The sequence below is a fragment of the Echinops telfairi genome, unplaced genomic scaffold (assembly GCF_000313985.2).
Source record: "Echinops telfairi isolate 266 unplaced genomic scaffold, ASM31398v2 ScPeMD7_655;HRSCAF=1070, whole genome shotgun sequence".
NCBI lineage: Eukaryota > Metazoa > Chordata > Mammalia > Afrosoricida > Tenrecidae > Echinops > Echinops telfairi.
The window spans coordinates 18,736,320-18,748,035 of record NW_022104553.1 but is presented as its reverse complement, the minus strand read 5'-3'; the positions used below and the strand labels follow the sequence as shown (position 1 = coordinate 18,748,035).

Genomic DNA, 11,716 nt, shown 5'->3' with positions numbered 1-11,716 from the left:
CAGAGCTTATTTCTGTAGCAGAACCCTCATTCACCCAATAGCGTGGGGCAGTGCTGATCATGTCTTTTTTCCCTTCTAAAATCTTTTTCTTGGTTTCAGGGTACGTGTGTGTATTCACTTCTATTCTCGATAACGCCTCAGGTTCCTCCTCTGGCTTCTCCTGAACGACATGGTCTCTGAATGGCAGTCTTCAAATCTCCATGCTGCTCTGTCTATAACAAGGCTTTACCCTTGCCAGTTCCAGTCACACCTTTTAAACGCCTCACCATCTTCCAATTTTACCTCTCCAGCCAGATCCCTGTGCTAAAACCCCGACTCATGTGTCCACCTGGCTCCATGGCATCTCTGCTGGGGCCTCTCAGAGGTACCTCCGCCTTAAAACATGCAAGGCTGACCTCCAGAACTTCCCCGATGGTGTCCGTGGTGCTGTGAAGTGCAGCCCTGAGCTTCCTGGGGCTCAGGTGAACATCCTGGTAAGCTTTTGTACTATGCAAGATGTTAGATTATCTACTAATATTTTGAATTATTACATAAATCAATCAGTGGGTGAAGGAAGACAAGGCTTCTGTAATTCCTTGGAGATGCGTGTGTGTGTGTGTGTGGGAAAGCTCTGTCTCTCTAGGGCCTATTTGACTTCATCTTCTGGGCTTCGTACTCCATCTGCTGCAAGTCACTGAGGCCTGGTTGCCTTTCCTGAGGGAGGGACCCTACTCCCCCATGGCTTTCACAGAGCTGGCCCCTCACATACACCTGACAAACACCCTTGGTTTCTTACCTCTTTGTTCTCTGGGGACCCTTCCCCAAATCCCATCTAACATTCTGGTCACACCCTCACCTGGCCCATATGTCTGTTCTGCACGCATCTCTCTGCTCTTGCCCCCTTTTGCTGTCTTGATTGAGGACACAGCAGGCCCCCGGGAGAGTGGGGGCTCCTCTCTTCTGAGCCACCTCAGGCCTGCTTCCACCCCGGAGGCCTTTGCAGCCACTTCCCTAGTGTCTCCATCCAAACAACCCTGGGGGTAGAGCCCAGCTCCATAATGTTGAACTGCCCCAGGTGAGTTTGGTCTGCAAGCCAGCTCAGGAGAGAGAGAGAGAGAGACAGACAGACAGACAGACAGACAGACACTAACCTCTTTCCAAGAGGAGCTGAGGGGCCTTTGCTGTGTATGGGCTAAGGTGTCAGGCCTGGTGTGGGGCCTGAAGGAGAGGTCAACCCGGCCCAGATGTCTTGCTGCAGTGGGCGTTGAGGCTTCACTAGAAGGGGAGGGCAAGAAACTCACCTGTTGGTGTCCCATGTAGGAGGTCATTGTCCCCGAGTTCCTCCTGGGCAGTGGGTAGCCAGGACCGCCTTTCCTTGTTGTGTGTGCCTACAGTGTGGGTGGCTGTCGTACAAGCAGTTGGGCATGCTGATTGGAGCATTAACAGCATATATTCACCCCTCAGGATCGACTTCTTCAGACAGACCTTGCTCGAGGAAGGAAGAAGCATCTGGAATGGCTCTGTCCCAGGTACCTGCCTGCCCTCGGTGGTGGCTCTGCACTCTCTTTCTGGAAACGCTACCTCCTCTCCTCTGACCCTGACCTGTCCTGCTTGACAGATGCATGGGCTACCACTGCTCCAGAGCCTTACCTCGTCTCCTCTCACCTCGGCACAGAGTCATTGTCAGCCTGTCTCAGGGACATGGGACTTAATACCAGGCTCCATTTGGGATTTAGGAGTGTCCTGGGAAAGGCTTCACATCAGGCCTGTGTGGGAGGCCAGGAATGGTCCCCACGGGGGCAGTGAGGGTCGGCAGCAGGGAAGGAGGGTATACGGGCCACATCTGGATACCCTTTCACAGCGTTTTCCTAAGTGGGTATTACTGCCATCCCTCGAACACCCCGCCCACCACTGGATTGATCAGGGTGGGGGTGGGAGATGCATGAGGAGGCTGCAGAAGCAGATCCCTACATACTTCATTATGGATTATGGGCTATTTTTAATTGCTGAGGTGGAGGGCGGGGGTATGGAGCGTGGTATCTGTAAAGGGGCGGTAGGCCAAGTAAATTTGGAGACCTATGCCTTATCTCTGTGGACCACCTTGAAAAAAAGTACATATTTACATGTCCCACGAATATACACGAGCCTCTAGAAAATTCAGGATAAGGAGACTAATCCGGTGACACCTGCTCTGACCGATTTTGTAACCCTTCGAAGCTAATGAGTGATCAATATCTGACTGCCTGGTTCCTGTAAAAAAGGGCTGGCGAGGCATCTGGCCTTTAGCTTCATGAGCGGGAAGAGCCACCATCAGTGGCCCAGGGCTGCCAGCAGTCTGAGCTCAGGGCACTGGCTCTTGGTGAGGACATTCTTCCTCGGTTGTCTCTGTCAGCTGTGGGGCAATCTTCATGGTCTTGGCACCTTGTGCTCGCTTATTCAGTCTTTTTTCTTACTCTCCATTTGATTGAAGCCAGACCCTAAAATGACACTCATTGTCATAACAAAGAAAACCCATCCCCAAGTGGAATGACCCAGGAATAGGGGTTAGGTTTTGCAAAGCATTTTGTTGGGGGGGACGACAATCCGATTCATTATTGTTCCTTATTCACCTTTTTGCAATCTACGCTCGCTTTGCCATGGAGTTGATTTCACAGCGTGGCACTTCTGAGGAACTGACTGTCAGCTGTGCAGAACTCAATATCTAGCTCCCTTCTCTATTGGTGACCCTTCTAGTCGTTGTAGCCCAGCATCTGGATATTTCTTTTATTCCCAATGGAAATGAAATCAGCATTGATTGAGTGGATTTCATTTTTTCCTATGGAGTACTATAGTAAAACAAAGAGGCACATGATTTGTTCTTAATTCTCTTAGGTAGCCCTGTCAACACCGACATCAGCCAAGTTTATTCCCACACCTCCTCTTCCCATGTTGTGTGAAAAGAACTCTCCTGATGGTGTGGGTGTGATATGTTTTCATGACAGGGACTGGTGACCTTCAGGGATGTGGCCATCGAGTTCTCTCAGGAGGAGTGGGACTGCCTGGACCCTGCTCAGAGGACTCTGTACAAGGACGTGATGCTGGAGAACTACAGCAACCTGGTCTCCCTGGGTGAGCATCACTGCCTTCTAGTAGTTGAGACCTTTCCTGGCAGCCTCCTGGAGGCTCCTCCCCTCCTTGCTGCAGATTCAGATCCTTGTCCTTCAGGCAGAGATGAAAAGCTTATCATGGCACCTGCACTTGACCCCACCCACCTTTTCCTTCAGATGATCTTTCTCCTGCTTCAGCCTAGCTCGAAGGTGCTTGGAGAATTTGAGTCAAGAGAAAAAACCTAATGCATACTTTAAAATAACCCGTTTTCTCATTTTTACCCTGGATTTGATTTAGTGAGAGCTGGCTGTTTGCATGTATTTACTCCTTATTGATAATCTCGTTAGTGGACATTTCCCATTTATGATAACATTGAAAAAAACAAAACAAAACTCACCCCAAACTGGAGAACTGGAGGCAGTACCTTTGATGGTCTGGGTCTCCTGTAGCCTCGCTGCCTGTCAGCCATTCTGCATGATAGACCACAGACCATGGCAGTGACCAGGCTGTGTGAGGGATGGTGGTCAACCAGCTGCAGGATGCCTTTTCCTGTTTCTCTGCAATGTCTTAGCTCAGCTATGAAATGAAGGATTCAGCGTGACAGTGTGACCAGGTGAGGGAGGCCAGGCAAGGGCTTGAAGGTGTCGGGAAGGTTGGTGGGAGGAGATGGGAAGGTAGGAAAAGGGACAGGACTGTCCGGTGCTCAGGCTGGGATGACAGAGATGAGCAGGTCTCCACCCAGGGCAGATGGTGGACAGGAGGCAGTGGGTGACAGGCAACTTCTGACTACCTCAAGCCCCAGCCCATGCAGGCTCCACCGTGATGGGGACAGGGGTCCACCAGGCTGAGTGCAATCCTAGAGGTTCAAGGGTAACTGTGGGCAGTGGCCAACCTTGGAGGTCACTGATGCCGAAAATCACTTACCGCTGACTGAGCATAGTGACCTGGTCTTTGGAACCTAACCAAAGGTTGATAAGTGAGGAGTGGTATGTTTAAAATATTCCCTAAGCATTCTGTACGAAGCAGTCAGTAGATGAAGATGTGAAATATTTTTCTAGACCCATCTGTAACATTTCTTTTCAGTTGAACAGATGGCTCAGATGTTATTCAGCAAAAGCTAAAGCACACCGTGTGTTTGTTTTTTTTAACAGGAATCTCTGTATCTGAGTTGAATATTATCTCCATTCTGGAGCCTGGGACAGATACGTGGACTGTAGAGTCGAGGAAGAAAAGAGCAAAATACCCAGGTAAGTAGGACTCTGTCAAATTGTGACTAAGATAAGAGCTTGTAAAAAGACCTATCCTTTTATAAGGTTTTTTATTTTGAAAAATAAAGACTTTCTCTGTGAAAATTTACATTGCTGATTAGCTCCCTACTGAATTTTGCACAGCAAATTAGGTTCCTATTAAACAGTTTATATACCTGTCATTTGTTGGCGTTGGTTGCATTTTCCACATTGTGTCATCTTCTCCATCTTTATGGTCTGCTTGTCTCATTAATCCCAGTTTGTGATCTTCTTTGACCTTCTGTGTGCTTTCCAGAGCAAATCTTGACCTTTTATTTAATATATATTTTTAAAGGAATATGAGACTCATGGATTATATTATTTATTTTATAAGCCAGTCTGTTCTTTCGAAAGTCTCAATATTTCCTTTAGTCTCTTCTGGTCCCATAAGTCAGTTTTTTTGTTTAATAAAAATTACAGTTTTGCTCTGCAATTTCGTTCCATTCTGTTTTTGACCATCAATTGTGTCTCTAGCTGGAACGGTTGGTCGTGGTAACTGGACACGTCTGGGTCTTCTGGTTTCTGAGTAGACGAGGCCATGGTTTGTGTAGGTTCTTAGTCCTGTAAGACGATACTCTTCTTGAGTCTTTGCCTTCCTTCTTCTTTGTTCCAGGTGTGTAGAGACCAATTGTTTTATCTCAGATAGCCTAAGTTGTATTGTTTTGGGTTAATCATTTTATTGGGCTAAATTGTATGTTTTAACTCTTGAAAACATATCTTGTTTTAATGTTGGTTTGTTTTCTGTTATAATGTTAATGACAGTACTACTAAGAATGAGCGACAGGTGGTGTGTATACATAGGTCTGTGCATGACCTGAATGACTTTTCTGTTTCAAATTGTTTACCTTCGACTTAATGTTTCATGTTTCTTGTTGGGATTCCCTTGGTTAGTGTACCTTTAATGTTACATGAAAGGAAGCCTCTGTAAGAAAGAGAGGATGCGGTTAAGTACTGTTTGAGGAATTCTCTTCAATGAGAGCAGTCTATGAGAGAATGAAAGTTCATTTCTTGTGTACTCCCAAAGAGACATTTCTTCTCCATACCCCCATTTATCACTCACCTTTTCACCTAGCACAGACAAAGGTGCAAAGTCTAGAGTATAACTTGTATTTTCTAGTCCTTATAACCTTTTTGGTGTTTTGATTTTGAGGAAAAATCCATTTTTGTCCAACCAATTATAACTTAGAGTAACTGTATAGGACAGAGTAGGCAACTGGTGAAGCTTTAGACAAGCCCAGTGCTACATCCTTTTTCTCTCCAGTGGTTAGCAGATTTGACCTACCCTCCGTGTGAGCAAGCAGCCAAGTGCTTTAATGACTGGGCTCCCAGAGAACCTTTGAGAGCAGCAGTGCCAGGACATCAGATCCACTTCTATGACGGCAACCATGCGAATCAATCGGTCTCACTTCAGTCCCACATTAGTTCGGTTCTAACAACAGACACTAGCCACCTGGAATTTTGTTCTAATCATCCTTCAGAACCTTTATTGAAGCGTCGTTCTTTAGACATGATTTGATTTGATTTTGTCCCCCACGCCAAGCAAACCAAACCAAACTCACTGCCATCGCATCAGTACTGACTTACAGTGAGACCCCCGTGGGTTTCTGAGACTTAATTCTTTACAGAAGTAGAAAACCCAGTCTTTTTCCCATGGAGCTGCTGGTGGTTTCGAACTGCTGACTGTGTGGATCGTAGCCCAACAAATAATCATTACATCACCAGGGGCTCCTTCCCACTCCAAAAAAAACTGACTCGTGCTGACTCATAGCAACTCCTTTGTGGGTTTCCAAGTCGGGAGCACAAAGCCCAGTTGTTCTCCCGGGAGCATCGCAGCCCAAAATGTAGCCACGATACTACCAGGGCGCCCACTCCAAGAGACTGGTAAATATCAAGTGGTGGGTCTTTGTAGCCTGGTCTCCCCAAACCAAAGAGGTACCTCATTAATATAAACTCTCAGGTCTAAAAATACTTCCAAAGACAAATCAATCATGGGGAAATTGCAAGATTTTAAAGGTTATTTTTTCAGGAACTAAGGATAAAGATAAATTTCTTTGGTTCAGTTAATATAAACCACACAGCGGTAATTCAGCCCTTCATACTTTTATCTCCCCCATTTTAGTCAACCAATATTTTCATTGCCCATTCTAATTCTCAGCAAACGATACGTTTTATACCACCCCACAACAGCCCCCCCCATTCTAGTTTTCTGTGTGCACTGTGTTGTCTGCCATGTGCGTGTTATTTTTAGGAGCATGTTATATACAAAAAACAATACTCCAGGGATAAAAGTGTGTTCCTCAGTCTGAATAAATATCACTGGGGATAGGGTGGGGGTGGGAGGGATTTCCAAACGGACTTAGAAGCTTTGGCTTTGGCTTTGTTAAAGTACTGTGAGCACATGCATCTTCCACTGAACAAGTAAAACCCAATCCTGTGTAAATGCTCCTGATGGGACCTATTTGTAGTATTTGTAGGGTACTGTAGTCAGTGTGACTTGTCCTAATGTAGCAGGCCCTTCTCAGGGAGAGTTCGCACTGGAACCGCCTGAAGTGTCTGTTTCTTGTCGGAAAGAACCAGTCTTACTTTCATTTTGTGTTTCAAAGTGCACAAGAGAAATGTCTTTTTTTTTTCCTGTTAAAAATTTTGTAATTTAGAATTGCCATGTATTCATTTGTTAAACGTATTTTAGATGATTTCCCATTTCATTATATAGTGTTGTGCTCTAGCATTTGTTTATGGGAAGTTATGCAGCAAATCTCTACAATGGCATGTTTGTTTCTCATCAAGTGTGAGAAAATCTTATGGCCACCGCCAGTTGGTGTGTACTTTGGTGTCGTTTGGCTATAAGGTGTTTGAATGTAGTAATTGTTTCTTGAGGAATTTAAACATTTGAAGACAATGGTTGATGGGTCTCATAACTCGAGTCAGTGTAAGTATTACTTTTGGTATATACAACATTTATTTTCAAACTGCAGTTAATAAGAAACCTATGTTTCTTTATTTCTTTTAGATGTCTCACCTATGTGTACAATGAAAGTATTATCTGCAAAAGAGACCATTAATAAAGGAGAGTTTCATGAAACAGTGATTCCTGGCATTGAAGATGATGACTTGAGGAAAGTCGGGAAAAACATACGGGAATTTGAGAGGCAGTGGGAAGACACCGAGAGAAAGTACAGAGGAATAGCTATGACCCGTAACAAGAATTTCACTTGTAGGGACGGTCAACATGATCCAACACCTGTAGGAAACAACTATACAAAACGTTTTGAAAGTACGATTGGATTAAAGTCTCAGTTACATCTGGATGAAATAGAGAGTTGTCCAACTGAAGGCAAAATGTGTGATTCCAATCAAGCCGAGCAGTCTCTCTGCACCAGGTCTTCAGTTTTACCACTTCAAACAGCTTCTCCCAGTGTGAAAGCCAATATTCATAATAAATATGGGGAGGTTTTTATGCATCCTTCATTGGTTACACAACACCAAAAAACACACATTAGAGAAAAACCGTATCATTGTAATGAATGTGGGAAGACTTTTAGCCAAAAAGCAACACTTGTTAACCATCAGAGAATTCATACTGGAGATAAACCTTATGAATGTAATGTATGTGGGAAGGTCTTTACACAGAATTCCAACATTGCGTTTCATCTAAGAACCCACACTGCCGAGAAACCGTACAAATGTAGTGAATGCGGTAAGGCTTTTATCCATAACTCAAGCCTTGTGGATCATCAGAGAATTCATACCGGAGAGAAACCTTTCAAATGTAATGAGTGTGGCCAGGCTTTTATCCGACGGTCACAGCTCTGGGACCACGAGAGGCTTCACACTGGGGAGAAACCGTATAAATGTAATGAATGTGGCAAAGCCTTTAACCGTGGCCCAAACCTCACTACACACCAGAGAATCCACACTGGGGAGAAACCTTACAAATGTCACGTATGTGGGAAGGTCTTTAATCAAAATTCACATCTTGTGATTCATCAGAGAATTCATACCGGAGAAAAGCCTTACAAATGTAACGACTGTGGTAAGGCTTTTATTTATAGATCAAGCTTTGTCAAGCATCAGAGGATTCATACTGGTGAGAAACCTTACAGATGTAATGAATGCGGCAAAGCCTTTACCTGTGGCCAGCACCTTACTAGACATCTGAGGGTCCATACTGGAGAGAAACCACACAAATGTAGTGTGTGTGGCAAGGCATTTATCCAAAAATCAAAACTTGTGCGACATCAGAGAGTTCATACCGGAGAGAAACCTTATAAATGCACTGATTGTGGTAAAGATTTTATTCATAGTTCCAGCCTTGTTCAACATCAGAGAATCCATACCGGAGAGAAACCATACAAGTGTCATGAGTGTGGCCAGACATTTTTTACACACTATCAACTTTGGTATCATGAGATAATCCATACTGGAGAGAAACCATACAAATGTAACGAGTGTGGCAAAGCCTTTAACCTTGGCTCGACTCTGAATACACATCAGAGAATCCATACCGGAGAGAAGCCATACAAATGTCACGTGTGTGGCAAAGGCTTTATTCAGAAATCACAGCTTGCAAATCATCTCAGAATCCATACTGGAGAGAAACCCTACAGATGTAATGAATGTGGGCAGACTTTTTTTACAGGCTCTCAACTTTGGTCTCATGAGCGAATCCATACCGGAGAGAAACCTTTCAAATGTAATGCCTGTGGCAAGTCATTTAACCGGAGTTTACAACTCACCAGACACCAGAATATACACCTTGGGCAAAAAGCCCACATGTAATGTCTGCCAAGACATTTTTCTCTCCCAGAGATCAAAACTTGAGAATGTCAGAGAATCCACAGCAGGTTAACTCTACTTTTATACTGAGTGTATCAGATCATACATCCTGGAGAGAAACTTAATGAAAATAAGGTGTGGCAGGACTTTTATCCAAAGTTCTGGCAGTGTGAATTCATGCTGTAGAGAAACCTTACAAATACAGTGACTGTCCGAAGGCATTTTATTTTATTATTCACCCTTTGGAGGTTATGAGGAAATTCATATTAGAGTGAAGCTTTATAAAGGGCGTGTGCCAAGGCCTTTAAATAGTGAATTGACTTCAGACATTCAATTCTTGAAGGATACAAACCTTACACATGATCAATGTTGTGAGTCATTTAACCAGTTCTCACGATGGACTATCAGTCCGTAAGAGGTTAGCTTAGTTTCTAAGGCTCACAGATTAATCAACATCAGATGTTATATTTTACAGAATAATTGCATTTCTAAATCTATGAAAACTCAAATATATCTCAAAGAAGGAAACACATGGTAGGAACTCAATCGTGGTTTTTGGAAAGGATGACATTTCTGTGAGTTTCAACTTGGGGTTTGAAATCTGATATACCTGCACACTGACTTTTCATGTGTCACCATGATTCTCTGTGAGAACAGATCAGTGAGATGAAATATTTAAATGTGCTTTTGGTTGTCACTATATGAGTGACCAAACAGTTACAAAACAATCTCCACAAAAAAAAGGTTAAAAAAAAACAATCCCCACATGTATAGTTCAATGGTATTAATTACTCATTGGATGGAGTTCACTTACTTTTATATTCCCTGGGGAAAACAAGGACACTGTATTTTAAGATAAACTATGGAGAAAAGTCCTGTGAATATAGGACTGGGTGGAAAACACAGGCTTTGATATGCCATCGGTATTAAGGTATTCAAGAACACGTTTAGTAGTTCCTGTGGATCACAGGGAAGGGGCTCTCTGCCGGCAGATTAGGACATGCAGAAACAGATTTGGTGAGAGCGGAAGGGTGGTTATTAAGAACATAATGAAGGGAATGATGGTGAGCTCTCTTGAATGACAATAGATGTCATAGACAATAGTAAAGAAATGTGTTTTCTCAGAAAGTGAAGAGAAACTTTAATCAGAAGAATTTAATCAAAAGGCCAGAATTATGCCCAGGATTACCATTTAACATCTGGGAATGCGTTTTGGTAATGTTTTATTTAGAATGTGTCGTTAAGAGTCATTTCTAATAAAATGTAATATTTTTCATAACCTCAAATGGAATATATTTCTTGAATCAGTATACATCTCAGAATGTCATCACAACACACTAATGCACAATTAGGCTCTCAAGGTTGAATGGCATAGATAGCAGTTACTTTCTATGGTAAAATACAGTATACAATTCTGGGAATATATACCAGGATTCTGTATCATTGCTTGTGGCTGCATGAGTTTGAAGAGGGACTTAAGGACTAGTATTAGATGAAAGGACTTGGCACGGACTGGGCTTGGATGTTCTCTTGATGTAGGATTGCTTTTTGATTTTAAAGCTTTCTCTTAAACATATATGAGTGTCACTAGATTTGTTTCTCTAGTCCAACTGTCCTAACACACTACACGTGCAGGCTATAGCTCCCCACCACTTCCCTAGGTCTTGGTGAGCAAGGGGAATGGATGCAGCCATAGAGAAATATGGGCCCAATGATGAGTAATTGAGGAGCCTTGGTGGCACAGTGGTTAAAGGCTATGCTGTTAATTGATGGCCCAGAGGTCAAGCCTACCAACTTTCTGTGGTAGATGTGGTTATCAACCTCCCTATGCACTAAAGCCTTTGAAACTCTATGGGGGGCAGTTCTACTCGTCCTACAGGGATGGCAAGGTAGGAATTGACTTGATGGTAATAGGTTTGATTTTATTTATTTAAAGATGGTGGCTAAGCACCTGATAAACTTAATGCCACAGAATTGTACATGAGAAAGTTGTTGAAATGGCAAATGTTTTACCACTGTATTTCCTATGATCAAATGTATGTAAAATTTGATTGTGGCAAAATTATACTTAAGAAAGAATATGCCATCTCAATAATTTCTACATGTACAATTCAATGATAGCCATTACAGTCTCCATGTTGTGCGACCAATCTCACTGTAATTCTCCAAATCATCCCACCAATAAAAACCATTCCTTTAAAGTCACTTGCAACAGTTTGAAAGCATTGTGTCAGGGGCAATTTCTTTCGTAGAAAGGTTCCAGGTTTGGTTCGGAATGCCAAAATACTACCAATGCCCCTTTAAGCCATGGGGTGAAATGAATTCCTTTATGTGACCTTTTGCCTTGCGTCTTTGAACTTTAGATCAGTAGTTTGATAAAATTCCCCCCCTGAAGAGTTATCTTTAGCCCCTTCCTCCCCCACCAGACCGTTAGAGTTCTTTTTCCAGGTTGATTGATATATCCTGGGTAAACTGTAAACAACCTGATTACATTCTATGTTACTATGCCGAATACCAACAGCATAGCATTCTCAAAACAGCACAACACAAAACAAAGCAGCACATTCATACACAAGTATCTATGTCGC

The 11,716-nt window shown here is 43.2% G+C and overlaps 1 protein-coding gene across 1 annotated transcript; it reads left to right on the top strand.

Moving 5' to 3' along the window:
* The first annotated feature begins 200 nt into the window (after positions 1–200).
* Positions 201–10,360, top strand: LOC115870342 (zinc finger protein 160-like). The gene is made up of 5 exons (XM_045292555.1): positions 201–473; positions 1,444–1,508; positions 2,961–3,087; positions 4,218–4,313; positions 7,363–10,360. The coding sequence occupies exons 2-5, from the start codon at positions 1,494–1,496 to the stop codon at positions 9,129–9,131; spliced, it is 2,007 nt and encodes a 668-aa protein (XP_045148490.1). The 5' UTR covers positions 201–473; positions 1,444–1,493; the 3' UTR covers positions 9,132–10,360.
* Positions 10,361–11,716: the final 1,356 nt, after the last annotated feature.